The sequence below is a fragment of the Lolium perenne genome, chromosome 2 (genome assembly GCF_019359855.2).
Source record: "Lolium perenne isolate Kyuss_39 chromosome 2, Kyuss_2.0, whole genome shotgun sequence".
Lineage (NCBI taxonomy): Eukaryota > Viridiplantae > Streptophyta > Magnoliopsida > Poales > Poaceae > Lolium > Lolium perenne.
Window position 1 is genome coordinate 83,880,096 of NC_067245.2, and position 23,169 is coordinate 83,903,264.

General features: G+C 49.7%; 4 protein-coding genes across 4 annotated transcripts in view; 2 read left to right on the plus strand and 2 right to left on the minus strand.

Annotated features, from left to right (window-relative positions):
• Window positions 1–23,169, plus strand: part of LOC127333120 (cyclin-D6-1) — a 201,035-nt gene that overhangs the window by 76,779 nt on the left and 101,087 nt on the right. The window lies entirely within an intron of this gene.
• On the plus strand, window positions 1,715–2,638 carry LOC139835526 (uncharacterized). The gene has a single exon (XM_071825384.1). It carries the CDS (start codon window positions 1,715–1,717, stop codon window positions 2,636–2,638), a length of 924 nt encoding a protein of 307 aa, XP_071681485.1.
• Window positions 4,610–8,136, minus strand: LOC127333121 (uncharacterized). The gene is made up of 2 exons (XM_051359431.2): window positions 6,724–8,136; window positions 4,610–5,679 (listed from the first exon to the last, which is right to left on the minus strand). The coding sequence occupies exon 1, from the start codon at window positions 8,054–8,056 to the stop codon at window positions 6,725–6,727; it is 1,332 nt and encodes a 443-aa protein (XP_051215391.1). The 5' UTR covers window positions 8,057–8,136; the 3' UTR covers window positions 4,610–5,679; window position 6,724.
• Window positions 12,782–21,064, minus strand: LOC127333122 (eukaryotic translation initiation factor 4G). Its single transcript, XM_051359432.2, has 12 exons — window positions 20,907–21,064; window positions 20,544–20,750; window positions 20,245–20,426; window positions 20,002–20,142; window positions 19,781–19,845; window positions 19,615–19,674; window positions 17,775–19,331; window positions 17,481–17,682; window positions 14,592–17,391; window positions 13,790–13,984; window positions 13,352–13,698; window positions 12,782–13,206 (listed from the first exon to the last, which is right to left on the minus strand). The coding sequence occupies exons 2-11, from the start codon at window positions 20,699–20,701 to the stop codon at window positions 13,365–13,367; spliced, it is 5,694 nt and encodes a 1,897-aa protein (XP_051215392.1). The 5' UTR covers window positions 20,702–20,750; window positions 20,907–21,064; the 3' UTR covers window positions 12,782–13,206; window positions 13,352–13,364.

Consider the following 23,169-nt stretch of genomic DNA (forward strand, 5'->3'; position numbering starts at 1 on the left):
TAGCTTGTGCACTGTCATCTACAAAGTGATCTCCAAATGCTTGGTTAACAGGTTGAGGCCAATGCTCGGGGAGCTCATCTCAATGAATCAAAGTGCCTTCGTCCCGGGTAGATTAATAACAGACAATGCCTTGGTTGCCTTCGAGTGCCTACATTTTATTGAGAATAATACAAATCAGGCAAAGAACTTCTGTGCCTATAAACTGGACCTATCCAAAGCTTATGATAGGGTGGACTGGGATTTTTTAAAGAAAGTGATGCAAAAGTTGGGGTTCTCTCATCGATGGATTGACTGGATAATGTCATGCGTCACCTCGGTGAGATACCAGGTTAAATTCAATGGAACCTTACTTGAGTCATTTTCGCCTTCTCGGGGCCTCCGACAAGGTGATCCCTTATCGCCATTCCTGTTCTTGTTTGTTGCGGACGGTCTATCTACTCTACTTCAGAAGGAAGTTGGCTCAAATGACATCGAGCCGGTCAAAATTTGTAGAAGTGCACCGGGCATATCCCACCTTCTGTTTGCTGATGATAGCTTACTATTTTTTAAAGTTGTAGTAAGTCAAGCCCACAAGGTAAAGGAAGTACTAGCCACATATGCAGCGAGTACAGGCCAGCTCATTAATCCAGGAAAATGTTCAATTATGTTTGGTGAGTCCTGCCCTATAGGCCGGCGAGCAGAGATTAAAGCAACCCTGCAAATTACCCAAGAACTGTTTGAAGCTAAATACCTGGGCCTACCAACCCCAGAAGGAAGGATGAGCAAAGGGAGGTTCCAAAGCCTACAAGCCAAATTAGCAAAATGTCTTGTGGAATGGGATGATAACCATAAATCTCAGGCAGCTAAAGAAGTCCTAATTAAAGCCATAGCACAGGCCATTCCGGTTTATGTGATGAGTGTTTTCAAGTTACCTTTGGGACTTTGTGATGAACTGACTAAGATGATTCGAAGATATTGGTGGGGTGCTGAAAAGGGAAAGAGGAAAACACACTGGGTGGCTTGGGATATCATGTTGAGACCGAAGGACTATGGAGGCATGGGCTTTCGGGACATGCGTCTATTCAACCAGGCACTACTGGCTAGGCAGGCGTGGCGGTTGATTCAGTTTCCAGACACCCTATGTGCACGTTTGCTGAAGGCGAAGTACTACCCCAATGGTTTCCTTATTGACACTGTGTTTACAGGGAACGGATCGTCTACGTGGCATGCTATTGAGTATGGGTTGCAACTGCTAAAGAAAGGAGCCATTTGGAGGGTAGGAAACGGTGCAAAAATAAGAGCTTGGCGTGATCCTTGGATCCCTAGGGATGGCGACCACCTTCCTCGCTCAAACCAAGGAAGGTGCAGGTACAGGTGGGTATCAGACTTTCTATTGCAGAACGGAACTTGGAATATGCCAAGGCTGCAACAGTACTTTGGCCAGGAAGAGGTGAAGGAGATACTAAAAATTAAAGCTTCAACACGCAACGAAGAAGATTTCATAGCCTGGCACCCAGACAAACGGGGCATGTTTAGCGTCAAAAGTGCATACAGATTGGGTCTAGGGCTGTCTATGCAAGCCCAAGACAGAGGTGCTACTAGCTCCAGACCTGATGGAGCGCGGCCGGCATGGAAAGTGATATGGCAATGTCAGGTACCGCCGAAGGTCAGAGTGCTAGCCTGGAAGATTTGCCGGAATGCGCTATCTACTCAACTGAACTTGGTTCATAGAGGCATGGCTACTTCAGGACTTTGCCCGATCTGTGGCCAGGAAGACGAGGACACTTTTCATGTATTCCTCCGCTGCCCCCATGCTCGTGCCCTTTGGCGAGCTATGGCTGAGGTCTGGGATTTGCCACCTGATACTATGTTGAAGCCTACTGGATCCGAATGGCTAATCCACCTACTGCTGCTCATCCCGGACACCCAGCGTGTACCAACTCTCATGACAATATGGCGTATTTGGCACGCCCACAACGAGCTGACTCATGACAAGCCGTGTCCCTCCATTGAAGGCTCTAGGCGCTTCCTGGTAAGTTATATAAATTCTCTTATGTTGATCAAACAATTTCCTGATGCAGATGTGATCAAGGGGAAGATGGCAGTCAACTCGGACATAGGGTTTAAGAGGGCTGGGAGTGGTGTTGATGGTAGAAAAAAGGTTCGGAAGAAGTGGACGAGACCACTGATGGGCGAGACCAAGCTGAACACCGATGGAGCCTTTGCGAGCAATGCTGCAGCGACAGGAATGGTGCTTCGGGATCACAATGGTGAGGTCATTTTTGCTGCTTGCCGTGAGTTGCAACAATGTACTGATCCTACTGAAGCGGAGATTGCTGCCATTGAGGAAGGAATACGACTAGCCCTACAATGGACAACGCTGAAGTTCACCGTTGAGTCTGATTGTGCAGAAGCGGTGGAGCTGATCCTAGAGACCACACCTAATACTTCAGCGTATGCATTCAGAATTAATATAATCCGAGAGCTCTTTAGAGAAAGAGATGTAAAAATCGTGAAGATTGGCCGTGAGGCTAACACTGTGAGCCATGAACTAGCTAAGCTAGGTAGGATCCAAGGGAGAACTGGCTTTTGGTTGAGCAATGTTCCCCAGGATATCGCCTTGGCGATTGCAAACGATTGTAACCTATCTGTGGCTTAATATATCTCTTTTTCCCGCAAAAAAAAAAACACCTCCCTACCCTGCAAGTCCCTGTCTCTCTGAATCTTCTGAGAACTGAGGTTCCAAAGATGAAAATAACTGAAGCTGCTCTATCGAAATGACAACCCTGCATAGTAAGATACTGAAACTAGGCAATTTTAGGCCAAACTTAGACCAGTTCTTGGACAACTATCTCAGATAAAAGGCAATGACGGACCAGTCTTGATGCCTATCACGAATGAAGTTCTCTGCACTCCAACAAACCTACCAACACTTACAGAAGGTACTATCAAATGTTAGATCTTGACAGGGATGCAGTTGGACAGCTAGCAGACATAAGCTGGTTATAAAATGAGAGACCATTGTCAAAGTAACGTGGACAGGCAAAAGGTCATAAGACCCATCAAATTGTAGCTGGTGTACATTTACAGCAGAACTCGACAAGGTTTGGATATTTAAACTTCTTTAGATGATTTTTTTTTTCGCATGAAAGAATACTGAAGTAATACTGGCTAAACACAGCGCAATTCATCCATAGATTGGCTAAATAAGGCGTAAATTATAATTTGGGGAACTGAACTAAACTAATCCTAAAAAACCTTCATATAATCCTTCTCACCCGAACACGGTGCAAATAAACTATAGTTGGACGGCAGGCTTCAATTTCCTAGGATTAGCTCTGATAACATTTTGTTTACATATCACACGGCCCATGTTCTGTTTGGATCAGAACCTTTTATCTAACTTGTAAAAGTTCTGACAAGTTGGAATCCATATCCTACTTGATTAGCTAAATCTTGGAGGGTTTAAACATTTAAACAGTAAATCAAAGCAGATGCTGGATTGTAGGCAGGGTTAGTTGTAGAAGTATCGCTAACTACGAATATTAAATCTTGGATTCATAATTGGAGGTCACATGCGCATAGGCGTGTCTGACTAATGTCAACAGATGGCCTCTTTTCTTACAGATAAAAAAGTAGAAATAAAACAACAGTGCGTACCTTCCAAGTTCATCTGCGCGTACCAAGCCCAGGGACTACACAGAAGGAGCTGTTTCCCAATTTATCGGACTCTCATGTCTCAAATAAGATGGGTTAGCGAATGACAGGTCAAGAGGAGAGGAGTAATGTTCCTCCTAGTATTTCTGAAATAAAACAAATAGGATGCCAAGGCACTGGATACGTAAAAAAAGGGAGAAAAACATAAATAGTTAGTTACATAATCAACTACACGTTCCTACTCAGCGAGATGTTCTGACCCTGCGAGATTTTATATAGTATGAAACAATAAAAACAGTTGTAATTCAGGACGTCATCCAACCTTTTCTACAAGCTAGGTGCAAAATATTATTTTCAGCACAAATGCATGGTGGATCAACTCGCACAAAGGCGTTTCAGACCACAGGACATTTTTTACAGTATATTTGGAACAGGCAAAACTTCGATGAAATATCCAGGTTCAAGGACAAATCAAGATTTATATATTCCACTTGATAATTCCACTGTTAGATGATTATGGGATTCATATCACAAGTACCATCTTTTTGTCGCCTTCCTTTTAAGCCATCCCCCACCCTTAACAACACCTGCTACCCTGGAGCAAGTCCTATCTCTCTCAATCTTCTGAGCACAGAGGTTACAAAGATGCAGATAACTGAAGCTGCTCTGCCGAAATGACAACCATGCACAGTGGAATACTGAAACTAGGCCAATGTTAGGCCAAACTTAGACCAGTTCTTGGACAGCTATCTCAAATAAAAGGCAATGATGGTCAGTCCAACGCCTATCACCGAAAAGCTCTCTGCATTCAATAAAATCTACCAACACTTCAGCAGTCCTTTGTCCCACAGAAGGTATTATCAAATTGCTAAGTTCTATCATCCATAGCAGCCCCGGAATCATAGGTGTCGATTAGCATATTAAGAGCAGAACTTGGAAAAGAAGAGTGGCAGCTGGCAGACACAAGCTAGTTATAAAAGGACTCAATTCATTATTTCTTTCGATCTTTATAGGGATGCAATTGGACAAACAGTAGCTAATCAAACTACACGTCGATGTCATCACAGGGAGTAGTAGCTGATGTCTTCTTACACAAAAGGGAAAAGCCCCAGATTGTTAACTCAAAGAAACAAGTTCAGAGACCCACAACACGCAAGCATGAAAAACAGAATAAAGCCACATCTATTATACCAGTAGAGTATACCAACAAGATCACACTGCAGAACCGCAAACTAAAGACTTCGGGACAAAATTAGATGACCACTTCCTGTCAAGCCATTTTGCCTTCTCCACAAGAGCAGCTTGATCACATAATCCAGCCAGGATCTCAGCTTCTGCTTATGCAACAAGTATTGGTCTTTATTAGTTTACTCTCCATAGACATTTTACTCCAAATGCTCCACAAAGTCCAGGTTAAAGTCTCCAAACCGAACACCAGATCCAATCACCAGGTTCCCCTTCACCTCCATTCCTCCCTGGTGTAGTCAAGTCGTAGAAAAAACTACAAAGGAAAATGAACTGTCTATTCCATAAAAAAAAAAAATCTTCTAAGTTAGCCCACAAATGAAGATACCGTGATTAGCATTCTCCTTCGCTTCACAGAGAATTTAATATTTCCTGGCCACTGCCTATGTGCCAACTGAACTACCATCAGAATACTGCCTGGAAGGTCATGATATTTTCAGAGGCAATTTGCCCTTCCAAACATCCATATTCTTGGATGAACCACCAAAGTAATCTTGCCGTATAGAGGTTTAGACCATGTTTTTCTAAGCCCCAAGAAATATACCATGCTCCCCCACCCCCCATAGAGTAGTTGAATTTCGTGCAACTCATTCATGAGGAAATCCCACTGTTCAAGTTCAGCCTTTCCAAACTCATCAGCTCCCTCTCTCTCAAAACCAAAAAATGGTCCTTAGCTCCCATTCACCTCAGTGTCAGTAGTGACTGACGTCTTCTATTATAGTCAAGTCATTATACAGATGTTGATATGCAGTGTTTTTCCCCTTGATAAATCCTGCTGGATGTGTAACAAGAGCACACCTACAAAATATTAGAGTTATCACTAAGAATCATACGATTTAAATCATGTTATAAATATCTGAATGCGCCAAGATAGTTAACTTGCAAGTAAAAGAAACACATTCTATCATGGGATTCTGCACAACCCTGAGATTCTGAACAGTACATAAAACTTGTTGGAAACATGCTCATGGAAAAGCACAATATGGACTTCTGGAACAACACATGATAAACTTGTAACATAAAACATCAGACTTCAGAAAAGTTTCCAAATTTTCTACATACATCTTTGCAGAATATAATTTCACTGTACCCTTTCCTTTTAATAGTATGGTTGTTCCTCATCCTTGAAGGGAGGGTTATGTGTCATAAGAATTATCGAAGCCAGAAAAATGCTTATGTTGGAATTAAACCAAAAACAATATGTGTAGCTAGTACTCCATTGGAAGCCTATATAGGAAACATGGGTCATTTGGAATTCTTTTTTCTGCCCAAACTATAGGCCGATTTGTGCACTTCTACTACACACTTTATATTATACCCCAACCCTGTTACTCTCATGAAAAGACCAAGGCTAGCCTTGTTCCCAGTGCACCTCAAGAGAGAGCATGGGGATTGATGTTCATTTCAGTTTATACTGTTTAATTCTTGTGGATAGAAACATAAACAAATGTCTTTGAGTTAATTAATATAGTATGGAATTCATTAATAGATATGTAAGCAATAGTACTTGCTATTGTCTACCCAAGTCAGCTTTAATAAAGAGTACATGAGATGCATAGCTGACATATAGTACACGTCAGGTTTAATCGAGAGCTTATGAGATACATGGTTGGCATATGCTAGATGGCATGGCCGCGATCCAGAAGTGGTGATGTTGTTGCAAACCTGAGACTGCTAGTGTAAAATTTCGTCTCCGGAATAGCTAGTTTTTTGCACAAGAATAAGCAGGACTGCAATACCTAGTTTGATTCCGTTATAATAAGGATGGCAAATCACATCAACAACATCTAGTGATTCCAAAAGGCTGAAGAACATAAAGGAAGGTTACAGTAGCAAGCTTACTTCATATGCTTGGTGGAGACAGTAACGGTGGAAAACCTCTATACAGGTGCGCATGCATCATTTTGTGCTTGCAGACATGTATCCGCTCGAGCAGCGATGTCTTGATCTCAAACGCAAAATACTCTATATCTGGCCTCTCCTGTGAAGAGCTTCCGAACCAGGGCCAGTCTAGTGAAATCCCTCTTAGCAGCAAGTACTCCTCGTCTGCACCTATGATGCACCAGTGATAGTTGGGCAAGGGGTGGTTCATCGTGGTGTGCTGCCACTCCTTGGCGCCTCCTCCACTTCTGTTGCGCCAAACCTTGCTGTAGAAGTCGAGAGTGCGCATACCGATATTTAACAGCCCGATGGTGTCTTCTCCCGCCTCGACGATGGCGAGCCGTCCCCCGTGGCTGTTGGGCGGGAGGTCCAGAATGGAGAATTCCATCCCACGCGTGTCGAGCATGAGCAGCTTGTCCATCCACTCTAACACCCAGCAGAAGCAGCCGTGCGCGTAATGGCGCCGGTGCAGGCCACAGCGTGCGTACAGCGCGTCCACGACCTCGTTGGACAGATCGTCCAGCCCGTGGTGTGGGACGCTTCCCCATTTGCCGGTGCGCGAAGAGAAGAGGAAGACGGCGACCTTGTTTTCGCAGAGCACCTTGCAGATGAGTCCGAATGAGGATTCGTCGTCCTCGCGGCTGGCTGGAGCGAAGAAGGGCTCGAAATCCAGCATGCCGCTGCGCTGGACGGAGGCGGCTAGGTCCTCGGGCACGGGCGGGATCCGGATGTAGCGGCGGGAGAGCGGGTCGCAGACAACGAGTTCCACGAAGGTGTTGGAGGTGGCATCGATGAAGTCGCCGCGGCCTTCGGCGAGCGAGACGGCGGAGAAGAGGACGCGGCCGTGGCGGACGTCGCGGGGGCTCCAGCCGGCGTGGTCGGGGAGGAAGGCGAAGGCGAAGTCGGCGGCCTGCGCGAGGGCGTGGGCGGCAGCGGCGGAGGGGTGGGGAGACTGCGCGGGGTAGAATTCGGCACGGAGGAAGCCGAGCACGGGGGGGTTGTGGAGGGAGCGGAAGCGGCGCAGGAAGGAGAGGGGAGCGACGACGTTGCGGGAGGAGATGGGAGCGACGACGTTGCGGAAGGAGGTGCAGGAGGTGAAGGCGCGGGCGAGGTCGGCGGCGGTGGGGAGGCGGAGGAAGATCTCCTCCAGGAGCTCGTCGGGGACGGGTAGGGACGCATGCGCCTCCGGGAGCGGGAGCAGGAGCAGAGGAGGGGCCTCGGCCTCCGGGAGCGGCGTAGAAGCGCCGGCGTTTGGGGGCGGCGATTGGGACGCCGTCGTGTGGTCGGAGGACATCGTGTTCGTGTGGTCGGAGCGGCCGGCGGTTGGGGGAAGCTGAGTTTGGGGCGTGTAGTTGACCAGTGTAGGAACCAAGGTACTAGGAGTAGCAGATTTCTTGTACGGCTATTGCCAAGTAACTGATAAAAAAAATACCGTCACATGACTACTACTATTAGAGCATCTCCAGCCGCGTCCCCCAACCCGTCCCCCAAAGCGCGCCGGATCGAGCGTTTGGGGGACGTGTTATGTTCGTGCCGCCTTTGGGGGACGTCGCTTCTCAGCCGCGTCCCCCAAACGCCGGCCCCAAATGAATATTGGTACACGAAAATAAAGGTTTTCATTCAATTTTGATTATATATTACAAAGTTTGAATGAAAACGGCTAGATTTCATCTAAACCTAGACTACTGACCGCCCGGCGGTGCGTTCGATGGCCCCGCCCCATCGTCGCCTCCCCTACGCCGCAGCTCCTCCTGCGCGCGCCTCCTCTCCTTGCGTTCGGCGGTGGCCAGACGGTGCCGCTCCCGCCGCGCGTCCTCCTCCGCCCTCCCCGCCGGGCCGCACGGAGGGAGAGCTCGACGGCGCGACGAATCTGCGCGCCTCTTCGCGGGCACGGGCGTCGTCACCGGAGCTTCTTCTCCGACTCGAAGGACTCGACGAGCGCGCGTTGCGATCGGGCCTGTCTCGTCCGGGTGCGGCCCGTCGTCGGACCACTCGAACTCATCGTCGTCGTCGTCCTCCACCTCGGTCTCCTCCGCCTCGGCCTCCTCCTCCTCCATTGGCGCCTCCTCCTCCACATCTGTTGGCGCCTCCATCATCACCGCCGCCAACACGGCGACCTCCGCCGCCAACAGGTCCGCCCGCCTCCCCGTATCGCCCTCGGCGCCGCCTCCCGGCGATGACGCTCCTCCACCGCCGGTGATGCTAGCGCTCGATCGACTCCCGCCGCCGGCGCTCGATCGCCTCCCGCCGTTCACGGTACGGCGCCTCCCGCTCACCGCGGCGGCCGGGCGCTCCTCGCCACCGCTGCTCCATCTCCGCCGTGCACGGCACCGTCGCGCCTCCCCGTAGAGTCGAGGCGTCGACGCCGCAACGGTGGCGTCTGCTTTGCTCTGCGCCACGCTGCTGCCGCCGCGGCCTCGCCAGCAGCGGGGCCATGGGCGCGAACGCCGCCAGATCTGCCGCTGCGCCGCCTCCCGCCGCCGGCGGGCTCTTCGCCGCATTGCCTCCCGCCGCTGCTTACGGTGTGCACGCCATCGCTCTTCCCGGGCTGCTGCTGAGGGGTCGGTGTCGACCTGCGTTTCCGGGCCTGCAAGTGGAGGGGACGGCGGTGGAGGGAAGTGGCCAGCGCCGGGGCGGTTCGCCATTGCTACTGGTGGTGGAGGAGACGGCGGTGGAGCGACGAGGGCTGTATTTGTTGCCGGCGGGGTGTGGTGGCTACCATTGAGCCGGGAGGCCTTTTATAGACGCCGGCGTCGGGAAGAAAGCGCGGCAACAAGCGAGAAGAGGCGGGAAGAAAGCGCGGGAACGGGCGGTGGCGTGCGCACGCCGGCGACGCGTCTCGTCGGCGTAGCACCGACGAGACGTCTCGCCTACCCCTCCGTCGCCATTAAGGCAAAGATGCCGCCGTGTGTCACTGCGCGCGAATAACTTCCGTCGCGAGGTAGGCGACGGTTAGGTTAAAATTAACTGTGCCGCTGACGGGTCGGCCCCGCCACTCCCCGCCTCGCTTTTCGTTGTGTCCGGCGTGCCCGGTGCGTCCCCTATGGGACGGGGACGGGCTCGGGGCGCCGGACACCGAATGGGGGCGCGCCGGATAAAAAAGGGTTTTGGGAGACGCGGCTGGAACGCATTTTCTGTCCGGCGCGCCCCAAATCGCTTTGGGGGACGCTTTGGGGGACGCGGCTGGAGATGCTCTTAGGACATGGGTGACCAAGAGCACTAATTTCATTACTAAGGGCATCTCCAACGGGGCAACCCAAACGGACGCGCTGGGCCGTCCGGTTGGGCCGTTTGTGTGGCCGCGTCAGCGTGTCCATTTGGGTCGCGCGCTGCGCCCAATGCGCGGACGCATCGCATAACCGGAGAAACACGAAAACAAAAAAAAAAGTGGCAAATTAAAACGAAATTTCATTCAACATATGCCCTATTTTGGGCAAATTTATACATACCCTATTTTGGGCAAATAAAACTAACAAAAGAAGTCCCTATATGGGCTTTTAAATTTAAACTAAAAACCCTCTATTAGGGTTTGGTCGGCGGCGCGGTGGCCGCCGGTGCGCCGCCTAGCCCCTGTGGGCGTCGTCGGCGACGTCGTCCTCGTGGACGACGTCCCCGAGCGGCGAGGCGTTGTTGTGGCTCGACCGCGCCGGGGACTCCGGCCACGGAGACCACAGGGCCTCCTCCCAGGCCGAGTGGGGGTCCGGAGCCACCCGAGGCTGCGGCGGCGCACGGAGCGCCGCCTCCTCCCCGAGGCGCTGCTGCCCTCTCCTTCCGTGCGCGGCGCCTGGCCTCCGGCGCCGCCGGTGCCCGCGCGGCGCCTGGCCTCCTGCCGCCGCTGCTCCTCGCGGCGCTCCTCGTCGGCGCGTCGCCTGTCCTCCTTCCGCCACGCCGCCTCCTCCTCCTCCCGTCGCGCCTGGCGGGCCTGGGCGTAGAGCTCCCAGCCCTCCGCCTCCTCGACCTCCCGCCGGGCCGCCTCCTCCATCTCGGAGGTGCGAATGGCCGCATGGAGGTGCGGCCATTTCGCGTCCTCCTCCGCCGCCGAGATGAGCAACGCGGCGTGGAGGTCCGGGTCCTCCTCCGAGGACTCGGGCTTGGGCTCGAGCAGCAGAGGCGGCGGTTGCGGCAATGCCGCGCCGCCGCGGGCGGCCTCTCCGATGTGGAGGCTGCCTCGGTTTCCTCCCGCAGGCCGCAGCGCCGGCGGACGACGGCGGCTGCTGCTCGCCTCGTCGTCGTTGGCTCCGGAAGCGAACCGTTGCTTCGGCGCCATGGCGGCGGTTTCGCTGCGGGAGTGGAGTGGGGACTGGAGTGGAGGGCCAGATCCCCTCCAGTCCCCATTTAATAGTCTCCCTGGTCACCGACAGGTGGGCCCAAGGGAGACGAGGCGACCAGCGCGCAGACGCGAGCGAACGGCGCGTGCCATCCGCGGCCACGCAAACCTAGCCCAGATTTGGGCCGGGTTTGCGTCGTTCCGGACGCCGCGGCCGTCCGCTTTTGCGGTGCGTCCCCGCGCTGGGCCGCGTTTTTGTCCGGCTCGACCCATCCGGACGCGCGGGCGCGGTTTGGGTCGCCCCATTGGAGATGCCCTAAGGCGTGTTAAACTGTTTCCTGACTATTCTGACCCACCTGTCACAACTACATGGCATGGCAGGTGAAAACTTGAATGTTAGTTTCATTTTACAAAATAACCTCATAATATATTTTTGTGTCTCCCACAGATACAATTCTCCACATAAAAATTATAAAAATAGATAAATGAAGAAAAATAAAAATCCTCAAATGCTCGTGCGAGGTCAACACCGTCCTCTTTTGTCTGCCTCGCGTCCGACTCAGCCTTGGCCATCTCCGTGGGGGGAGAAGGAGGCACTGCCTAGGCCGTCGCTGCCCCGTGCTATTCCGTCGCCATCGATCCCCCATGTGCCATTCCTCAGCCGCCTCCACTTCCTACCACCGTCGCGAGGCGCACAACGCCGGCCGGTTACTAGCTGCACGCAGCATCCACGGGGATGGGCCCTAGTGGCGGCGTGCGGCAGGGCGAAAGCCAAGGTCGATGAGATGGAGGAGCTCCCACACGGGTGGCGACATAAATAGGGCGAGAACAAGCCAGCAAGGATGGGCTCCGTGACGGTGGCCTCCTGAAGACAGAGGAGGCGTCGATGTGTGGTCGGGAGTCTATGCGGGAAGGGGTGGACGACGGGGTGAGGAAGGGCGTTGAAGGATGAACTAGGGAGCCACCGCGAGCCGGATAGAAGGGTCACTGGTAGGTCCATGTGTTTCCGCTGTTGTTTGTTGAACTACTGCCTTTTATGGCTTACGGTGTAAGACTTATGTAAGATTTTAAATTCGGTACTGTAATGAATAATGTAATTCTGGTATCAGTTTGGTTATGTGTTTATGATAGAATGATCTTAGGATCATGAAATTGAATACATAGCAGGAGTCTCGACTGATCGGGACACTCGGTGTTATCAAGTCAGATATAAGAAGGGAAGTCATGTGCTGATGATGACAACTGACCGTGTTGTCCAGCTCAATGCTCCTTCGCGGCGCCAACCTTCATGGTTGACAGTTTTGTTGGTGTTAGTGTGGTTTCATGCTGTTGTCGAGGAGGCGAAGTTGGAGTCGCTAGCTCAGGGCGTGCAACCACAACGGTATGGGTGATGTATCTATGGTGAGTCGGGTCGGGCAAGTGTGCCCAATCATGTTCCATGTTACATTCTACCTTTTTCAGTGAGACATGGCAAATTGTCAGTTTCGTTCAAAATAAGATGTGTTGAGAACGCCAAAGGAGCAAGGTGGGAGATTTTACATACGAATATATGATGTTTGCTCGTGTGGGAAGAAAGGAAAAGAGAAGAGTAAAGGGCATGGTACCCAGGAATTATAACCCAGAAAAAGGTGCCGCTTTGCATCCATAGACGCAACACAGAGAAACAGTCAGTATTGGTCATCAAGTAGGGCGCAAGGGACACAAATAACTTACAGGAATATAAACAAAATTCACAGTAGGAGAGTCTGGCTATGAGGAAAATGCCGCCAAGTTAACCAACTATTAAGTCTAATCACAAAAGAATATTGGTCAGAAGCGGCGGGAGGCATAAATTCGGGCCTACTATTTCCTCCTACTCCCGATAAATATCAGTTATCTGACCTCTACCCTCGTGATCACAAAAATATTCCTCAGACTCATTAGGAGCCAACTCGAAATGGCACCCAGCTACCTGCGTCAGCAATGGCTGCCAGTGCCCATCCGCAACAATGATTTACCACCAGTAACAAGTCTGAACAGAATGGAATACATCATCTCCACAGGACGAGCTCGAATACAATAGTTGTGTAGCAGCTTGGGGCAAGCATCTGATGGCAGTATTTGCAGTTGTTCGATCAAAAAGGCGGCTGGGTGCAAAGACATGGACTCCTTGGCGACAACACCCATAAATTGTTAAGCTGTTGATCAAAGAGGGTAGGTTAGAACCTTGTACTTCTACACTATGACACTCGTTGCTGTATGTAGCTGAATATTCTAGAGTATTGGAGTTTCAGAAAAAAGTTAACTGGTATCCTCTTCTAAGATACTACTAGAACGACTTACCTAGTAGAAAAGCTTATGTCTGCATGAAGGCATCCAGCTTTGATCTCTTTAGATGCTGTGGTCTGAAATTCTCCAACTTGAGATTGGAGCCTATCTTGGCCTCCTTCACGAACGAATCCCCCTTCTCTATTCTGATGGACTCTAGAACTGCCCCAAGGACTTCAGCTGCAATGCCTTCACGTACAAGGTATCCTGGTTCCTCGCCACCTTCTTCAATCAATCTACCTACGTCTTGCAAAAGCAATATGTTTTCCAGCACAAACCTTGCAAAAAGCCGTCCAAGATACTCCGATGCCCTTGGAGAATCACTTAGGGCGTCTTCCAATGAAGCAAGAACAGACGAGAGGCTGGAAATATTTGTATAGTCAGCACAGACTAGTGAACAGGAATGAGCAGTGAGGGAAAAAAAAAGAGAAGAAACAGAAGCAAAACACTTACCCCTCAATGAGTTGAGGCTTGCTCAATAAATTATATCCACCATTGAAAAGGCCAACAAAGAGCTTTGCCAACAACTCTCTTTCCACATCTTTTCTCTCAAAGGAATCATTTACCCAAAGCGATACCACAGAAGGATAGAAGCTCGGAGCATTCAATTCTTCAATACACAATGCAACCTCCTTTTCATCTTTCGCGCTGCCAAAACAAGTCGCATGTTAGCACAAGATATACCGAAAACGTTTTCTGATAACACAGAGAGAGCCTGATAACTTAGCAATGAAGAATGAGGATACTCAACAAAACAAGAGCACACAATAAAGATCATAACCGTTACATGAGAATCATAAATATAATATTGGAGAAATATTATTAGAAGTGGTAATATAAGCTCCCATTTTGTGGTAGCCTATCTGTATATTGTATCATTTCTGTTTCTAAGGTGTTTGAATTTGGACACTTGACAATATGGATTGCCACCACAGCCCCACTAATTGGAACTTTTGAGCGAAATAAATTTCGAAATTTGCAGAGACGTGAAAAATAAGTGGCAGGAAGCAAAAAGAGAATAGCAAGCAATGTAGTAAAATGGTGACACGTACTAGTCTCACAAATAAGAGTAATCCAAATATTCACAGTTGCCGATACTACCGCATTATTATGATGTATTTATTCAAATAAAATATAATAACCTGAGATAGTAAGAACACAGGGATCACCTTTAAAGGGTAAAAATGTGCAGCAGAAGTTAAAAGTCTGGTGCATACTGAAGAAATATGCTGCAATAGAGGTTTAAATGTATTACCTATAATATTCCCGGATGGCTGCAATAGATTTCTCTCTCAGATCCTCCTCGGAGTATGATTTATTTCCAGAGCGGCCATCCTGGCTGGCAGGTCTGTTTGAAGAACCAGCAGACGGTGTAGCAGGTGCTATCCTCCCAGAGGTTCGATCTGGAATTCTCGAGCTAGTGTCCTCTCTTCCGGTCAAAGCCACTGAATTATACCCATTAGGACTGGTTACCATCCTGCGATGGTCAAGAACACTAGGAGGCTCAGCATTTGATACCGGTGGCTGCCCTCTTAAAGACATGCCCCTAGCCAGGCCACCTTGTGGTCCAAGAGTGATGGTTTCGTCCTTGACAGTACGCTGAGGAAGAGGAACAGTTCTATTGTCGTGATGCCTATCCTGATCAAACCGGATATCCTGGTTACCGAAACCCCGGCCTCTTTGCTGAGGACCTGGGGATACCAATGGTGCTGCCGAGCCACGGGAGCTATACTCCATTCCCCCTCTTCTTGGAGCAGAATTCATGCTTGGACCACGAGCTAACCTACTTGACTGAGCATGTTTCTCCTGAGCTGCATCCCTGTGAACCTCATCAATCTTCTTGGGGCCATCCACTTTACGCCTTTGCTGCCATTTGTTCTTCCTGAGATCGATTGAATCTCTCAGCAAGAATCTAACACGAGAAGATATGAGCTGACTAGTTGACAAGCTACGCATTCTATCAAAATATGCATCAATATGTTCCTTAGCCTTCGGATGATCTATCATCTCTCCAATTGTACTCATCAATTTGCATAGTGCTTCAATGTTCTCCTCGTCCGGACTCTCATAATTTCCCAGCAATTTTTTGATGCACTCATGCATGATGCGCTCTGTCAACATCCTCTTTTTGTACAATTCTCCAATCAACCTAATGTTTCCCAGCATGCGCCTTCGAGCTTTAACTCTTTTTTCTTCCCTTTCCTCTTTGGTTTGCTTAACTTCACCCTCCTCCTCTGTTTTATCTGCTTCAGCTTCTTCTCTTTCGCCTCTCTCAAACTCCTCTTGGCATTTGTTCAACAGCAATCTCTTGAATGTAATTTTTTCATTGTCCTCACTAAAGTCTGGCAGAACAACAGCCAGATGTGAGCAGAAGTTGGCATACATTTCACAGAAAGTTGGTTCCATTAAAGCTTTGTCAAATATCTGCGAAATGACCCCAGTAAGAGTTGACACATTGTCGATGTTCACCTCTTTGACTTGTTCAAACAGCTTATCAAAGTTCTGGGGGGTCAGTTTATTGAGAATTGATTTCAGCTGCCTCTGCTTTGCCTGCTCCTCATCAGAAACATTGCCAACTACGTACTTCTTCTCTGCTTTGTGCATTATCTGCATTGGTGTAACAGGAGATGGGATCAGACCCCTTTGCTGCCATCTATCTGCATCAGAGCCACTGCGAGCTGCTTGAGGTGCAATGGATTGCATTGGTCCCACAAGAACACCACGCGGATTCCTTAAAACACCATGATTGACTCCTGGGGCACCACGGTAATTCATTGCTGGACCGTTCACGTCCATGTGGGCATCACGACCAGGACTGAAAGGAACACCTGATTTTGTTGTCCACTTATCATCATCCATAGCAGGACCACGGCGATCACCGCGAGATGTTGGTCTATCAGATCCCCGTCCAGGACCTTGGTGAGGTTCCCGATCAATAACATAGGACTTTCCTGCCAAATCCTTAAACAGAGCGCTAGTAGCAGCATCCATTCGGATGCCAACAGGAAGACCATAAATCTGATTTGCAAAAGTGAGCAGAAAATCACGTGTATATTTCTTACGGCCGTTAATTTCATTTGTATCTGACTCTGGCACTTGTGGGGCACTAGCCTGGTTTCCAGTGCCTGAACCTTGCAGCTTTGGAGTGGAAATGTCTGCTGCATCTTCCCAATCATCAGGCTCAACCTTTTTCTTTCCATCATCGTCACACACATTGCCCTCTCTTTCTGATCCCTCAGGTGGCACGTGTGTTCCATCAACCATTGACGATCTATCAGCACCCTCTGCTGCGGCAATACCTTCTAACTGCTCTTCTGGTCCCTTGTACGCATTATAAAGATCTGAAGTCCCAGCAGCATCAGCTTTGGAAAGCATTTCCTTCCGTTTTTTCTTCTTTCCGAAAGCCGACTTTGTTCGAGTGAGTTCCGCGGTAGGTTTTTCCCTTGATAAGGGTCGGACAGAACCTGTTGGTGCAGCACTTGATTGATCAGCACTTGGTTGATCCATCACTCCATCTGCATGTTTCCCTTCCTCCTCAGATGCAACTGATTGATTCACAGGTAACGTGCCAGGAGTATTACTGGAAACTATTGTTTCCGGAATACTACTGTTATCTTTATCGTTGCCACTTGGGATGGTAGACTCTGATGAAGTTACAGAATTGGCCCCAGACACATCACTGACATCGACAAAAGCTGATGAAGTTTCAGTATCCTTAAGTGAGCTATTTGTTAAACTGTGTTCATCTAGTATAGATGCTGTGGACTCTTTTGCTAGCTCTTGCGAGTCAGGTACACAAGATGCTGCATCTGAATTATCAGGCTTCGGAACCGCTGATGCCTGTTCAGCTAAGTCTGCCGTGCACTCATGTGACTCATTTTCAGTAGAATCAGACAAAATTTTGTCATCACTAACTTCTGGTGAAATTTGTGGAGTTATTCCACTCTCTTCAGATTCAACAGCTGCAACGCCTAGGCTCTCTACTGCTTGGGGCTCCCCAGTAATCACAGAGGATAATTTTGCAGAGCTGATATCTGTGGGAGGAACACTGGCAACTGGCAATGCAACATGTCAGGAAAACGGAAGCATGCAATGCAACGATAATTTTCATTTGACTTCAAAACAAAACAAAAAGAGTGCATACCGTTTACTGATGGGTTGTCAGCTTCACTTAGACCAAGAACTTGAGAAACACTAATTTCAGATGTTGCAGCTGTTAAGCCTGAGGCTGTGCTGGTTAAATCCAACTCTTTACTACTGGAGCTCTTAGTTTCCGTGTGATCAACCCCATCATCTCCAACCTTCACGGAAGTTTGCCCCTTGAACTCTTCAGCAGATGAAGCTGACTGAATGAAGGCAATATGGAGCATGTTAAGCACAAAAATCAAGTGCAAAACCGCAAAAAACAGTGCTAGGAAAAGAAGAGGGGCAAAAATACCTGTGGTTGTTGCGGCAAAATCTTTGTGTCCTTTCTACTCGTGTTTTTCTTGTTATCCTTAATAGAATCGGTTTTTTGAATGGCTTCTTTGCTCTTTCCATCAGCTCCGGACAAAACTGAGGGCAAATTTGTAGTAGGATATGTCACAGTATCATTTTCTAGTTTTGTAGCTAGAATCGGTGAGGGTTGAGTTACCACAGTGGGATGCTTCTCTGTGACAGATGGCGCTTTACTCTCCTTGGAATGCTTCTCTGAGACAGATGGTGCTTTACTCTCCCTGGTATGCTTCTCTGTGACAGATGGTGCTTTACTCTCCTGGGAAAGCTTCTCTGTGACAGATTGTGCTTTACTCTCCTCGCTAACTGGAGCATTTGAACCCATAGTCCCAGAAAGAACAATATTATCCTTCTGTTGATGTGGTACCACATGCTCAGTCACCCTTAACTTAGGTGGATCAGATTTAGCTGGCGGTACAGTTATCTTGACCGGGGCAACAGGTTTCTCCATGTGCAAACCAATTTGTGATTTACCTGCGACCTGAGGATGAATAGATGCTGCATGACCAGATATGTTGTCCTTGTGACTGGCAGGAGCGGCATTTGACATAGATGGGTTTGCGAAAGGAATTGTTTGACCAGCTTGAGTGGTCTGATAACTATACCGAGCCTGTGATCCAGCGGGAACCTGGCCAACACCGGTGGTGCCGGGGTAATACATACCTGACTGGTTATACGAGGTCTGCTGCTGAGGAAAGTAGGCCATAGGTTGAGCTGCATAGCCACTGACTTGCTGGGTTTGTGGCGCTACATTAGATGAAGCCATCTGCCCAAGATTCACTTCTTTATTAGTAATTGGATCAATAATTTTGATGACATTCTTGCGAGGAGCAACAAGCTGTTTCTGGTGTTGCTGAGGATACTGCGGAGCCATGTTCAAACTAACATTGCCCAACTGAGGAGTGAGTTGATGACCACCGACTGACGGAAACATCATAGGTTGTCCTTGATGCAACATTTGCTGATGCATTTGATGTTGCTGCATATTTTGGACATACATATGCTGCTGAACCTGGGACGCATTGCCACCAGGCATTCCCATAGACATCTGGATTGAGCTAGGCACAACGCCCTGATTATGACCACCAAACTGTACCGGGACTTGTGGTTGTTGATGGTGAAAATGCATCGAGGAGATGGGCATCCCAGGCATAGGTTGAACAGTGGGTCTCGGTGGTGCAACATTCGGCACTGATGGAGAAACATGCACATCTCTCTTCACTTGGGATGGAAGATGAGTGTTCACAGCATTAGGCTGACTAGGGCCAAGAGCATCCTTCCGTGTTTGCTGTTGCTGTGAAAGGGGCTGCTGCTGCTGTGGTTGTGGAGGATGCTGCTGCTGTGGTTGCGGAGGATGCTGCTGCTGGGGTTGCGGAGGATGCTGCTGCCGCGGTTGCGGAGGATGCTGCGGCTGCGGAGGATGCTGCTGCTGTGGTGGAGGATGCGGCTGTTTTACGGGTGGTGGTATAGAAGGTGCAGCCTTAAGTACCTCCGGAAGTACCTGAACCAGAAGAGAAACATGGCATTACAATACATTCTATTACAACGTTGAAACCTTAAAATGATGACAACCAATACAATGCAAAAAGACTTGAGCAAAAGAACATCACTTGTTAAATGCTCCAGAAGTTAGATAATTCATAGGAATATAATAGGTTTTTCAGAACCTGTTATTACAGGTACATCCAGAAAAAAAAACTGCGTCTAACAAGTAATAATTGGCTAGGCATAGGTAATAAGATAGAAGAAGCAAGAAAGAGTTGTGCAGGTGAAGGAGAAGATACCTGATTACGCTTCTGCTCATCCAAATTTGGAGGAGCTGAGCTTGTCCTAGCGGGAAATTGCTATACAAAAAATTCAATGGAAATTAGAGGGATATAAGTCGGAAAAAAAAAGAGCATAAACTTGAGAAACTGAATTCAGAGACGCAAGCTGCAAAAGACATCATACCGGGACAGCATTCATGTTCATGTTTATACTGCCGAACTGCAAGTTAAATCCCTTTGATGATTCTCCTGAAAAGAAGAAAGCAGAAGAAGGTTACAAGGCATATCCAAATGCAAACAACAACCTACAGAAGGTCTCCACTGCTCCCACAGACTCACTCATCAAGCCATCATTAGTTATGATTATCATGATCTCTAAAGCGTGGGAAGAAGAGTGAAGCAAACCTTTGGGTGGTCCCTGAGGAGCGGGTATATTCTTGGGTGGCGCCTTGGGGGCGGCACGAGGGATGTTTTTGGGGATGGGTATGTAGGTGGGATTCTCGGTGGCGGGTGGCATGGGGGCCGCTTGAGCCGCGGACGAAGAATCTGCAAAACGAAACAAAACAAAAACATGTTATGTCGTGGTTTTGCTTGGTTACAATTGCAATGCACCACAACAGAGCAGGATGGGTTTGCCGAATCGCATACCATGGTGCTGTGGCCGCGGTGCGGCGGCCGGAACGTGCACAGGCGCGCTCTGCGGTACGGGAGGGCGCTGCGTCGGCGGCGTCTGCAGGGGCCCTGGCGCCGGTGCGGGCTGGAAGCCGGTGGTGTCTGGCTGGTTCACGACCCTCTGGTGGCCGCCGTGGCCATTGCGGGGCTTCCCGAAGCTGCAATCGAGATCCGTCAAAACCCTAGCCGCAGGATCGAATCACGCAGGCAGGCAGGCGGCAGCAGCGCCGAATAAATCGTCATCAGGGAAGGAGGAGGAGGGGGTGGTGGCGTACCTTCGGTTCGATGATAGGGGAGGCTGGCCGCCAGAGGGGCCCCCGCCGCCCTTGCTCGCGGCGCCGCCGACCCCGCCTCCGCGGTGTCCCTGGCCGAAGCTGGTAGAGCGGGCGGGTCTCCTCGCGTGGCCCTCGCCCCTGTCCCCTCGCTGGGACATAAATCCGCTTTCCTTCCGATCTCCTCCTCCTCCTGGTTTGCTACCACCCCTGATCCAATCGCGACGGAAATAAATCGCCGGGAAATCCGCCCGCTCGCGCACGAAACCGAAACAAACAAAAAAAAAAAAACAGGAACGTGCCGGAGAGGCGGACGGCGATGGCGAGGGGGTGGTGGTGGTCGGCGGCGGCGGAAGGCGGGCGTACCTGGGGGCCTGGGAGGGCGGCGGCGCCTAGGGTTTGCGGTCGTGTCCAGTGGCGAAGACGATGGGGACGAGACGAGGTGCGAGATGGGTTTGGGTTGGGGGAGAAGTGGGAGCGAAGCGAAAGGGAGACGCGACACGTTGGGAACTTGTACTACTGCTAGGGCAGCCGGGGCGGATACGAGTTAGCAGCAGCCAACTAAGCCACCGGAAATTACTACGCCTAATCTCACAACTGATTTTGTTGTTTTAATTTCCTGATTTACTTTCCGACTAGGAAAGAGAGATCAGATGCGATTGGATGGCTGCCGTTCGTCCCAGCCGCCGCTTTGCCCGCCTCGCCCGGTAGCCGCCCGCCCGCCCGTGTACAGTACTGCTACTAGGCGAGCCGTGCGCGCTCCGGACTCTGCTAGCGCTCGCGCGATTCCTTTGGACTCTGGCTGGTTACGTGAAAGACTTGTGCATCGCTCATCCGTCTCGTCGGTAGATAGATACCGACATGGAGTCCTCTCCTCTACGTGTCGTTTAATTTCAGCTCACGTGCACACCGTTCCACAATTGTCAAACCGACTTGACTTGGTTTCCAAAGCGGTTGCTTCTTGCTCAAGACCAGCGGAACGGTCCTGTTCATTACTGCATTATTATTAGAAAATATAAGACCATCTCCAGTCGCGTCCCCCAAACCGCGCTAGATTGAGCGTTTGGAGAACGTGTTTTGTTCGTGACGCGTTTGGGGGACGTCGCTCCCCAGCCGCGTCCCCCAAACGCCGCCCCCAAACATTAAAGATACTTCTTTTTTAACACAGAACCATTTATCAAATATAGCACGTGAATAAAAATGTTTGCGAGGATTGTTTTCAAATTAAAATACAACAAACAACAAAACAAGTAAACAAATAGGGCTAGATGCTAGATCAAGGTCAAGGTGCCACGGTATTTCTTTTCATCCTCCACAAATGCTCAACGAGATCAGCTTGAAGTTGATCATGAACATTGCTGTCACGGATCTCTGCGTGCATGGCGAGAAAATCAGCAAAATCTGCAGGCAACTCATGATCAACCTCCGCAAGAGGGCCCTCACACTCATAGGGACCAACATGTGTCCTGGCATGATTATTGCGGTCATCCTCGATGATCATGTTGTGCATGATCACACAAGCCTGCATCACCTCCCACATTTGGTCGTGAGACCATCTTAGAGCAGGGTACCGGACAATGGCAAATTGTGCTTGAAGCACACCAAATGCCCACTCGACATCCTTCCTGCAAGCCTCCTGTCGCGTAGCAAAGTGGGAATTCTTCAGACCTGATGATTCGAGATTGTTTTGACAAAAGTGGCCCATTTTAGATATATACCATCGGCTAGATAATAGCCTTTGGTATATTCGTGGCCATTGATCTCATAGTTGCATGGTGGAGAATACTCTTCCACTAGTCTGCTGAACACCGGAGACTGCCGCAACACGTTGATGTCATTGTGTGATCCCTCCATGCCAAAGAAAGAATGTCAAATCCACAGGTCATAATCTGCCACAGCTTCAAGCACCACACTGCAATATCCATGATGCCATTTGTATATACCTTGCCAAGCAATAGGGCAGTTCTTCCATGCCCAGTGCATGCAATCGATGCTTCCAAGCATTCCAGGAAATCCTCTAACGGCATTTTGTGCCATGATCCTTGCAGTCTCTTCCTCAGTTGGCCCTGATACGTCTCAAACGTATCTATAATTTCTTATGTTCCATGCTACTTTTATGATGATACTCACATGTTTTATACACATTATATGTCATTATTATGCATTTTCTGGCACTAACCTATTGACGAGATGCCGAAGAGTCGATTCTTTGTTTCTGCTGTTTTTGGTTTCAGAAATCCTAGTAAGGAAATATTCTCGGAATTGGACGAAATCAACGCCCAGGGTCTTATTTTTCCACGAAGCTTCCAGAAGACCGAGGGAGATACGAAGTGGGGCCACGAGGTGGCGACACAATAGGGCGGCGCGGCCCAGGCCTTGGCCGCGCGGCCCTACTGTGTGGGTCCCTCGTGACGCCCCCTGACCTGCCCTTCCGCCTACTTAAAGCCTTCGTCGCGAAACCCCCAGTACCGAGAGCCATGATACGGAAAACCTTCCAGAGACGCCGCCGCCGCCAATCCCATCTCGGGGGATTCAAGAGATCGCCTCCGGCACCCTGCCGGAGAGGGGAATCATCTCCCGGAGGACTCTACACCGCCATGGTCGCCTCCGGAGTGATGTGTGAGTAGTT

Bases quoted from the DNA above. Each gene is read 5' to 3' on its own strand.
- LOC139835526 (XM_071825384.1), top strand. From the start codon at position 1,715: ATGGCTACTTCAGGACTTTGCCCGATCTGTGGCCAGGAAGACGAGGAC.
- LOC127333121 (XM_051359431.2), bottom strand. From the start codon at position 8,056: ATGTCCTCCGACCACACGACGGCGTCCCAATCGCCGCCCCCAAACGCC.
- LOC127333122 (XM_051359432.2), bottom strand. From the start codon at position 20,701: ATGTCCCAGCGAGGGGACAGGGGCGAGGGCCACGCGAGGAGACCCGCC. The intron at 20,427-20,543 runs GTACGCCACCAC...TCTCGATTGCAG, and splicing joins CCCCTATCATCGAACCGAAG to CTTCGGGAAGCCCCGCAATG. The intron at 13,985-14,591 runs GTAATACATTTA...TTGTTTTGGCAG, and splicing joins GCCATCCGGGAATATTATAG to CGCGAAAGATGAAAAGGAGG.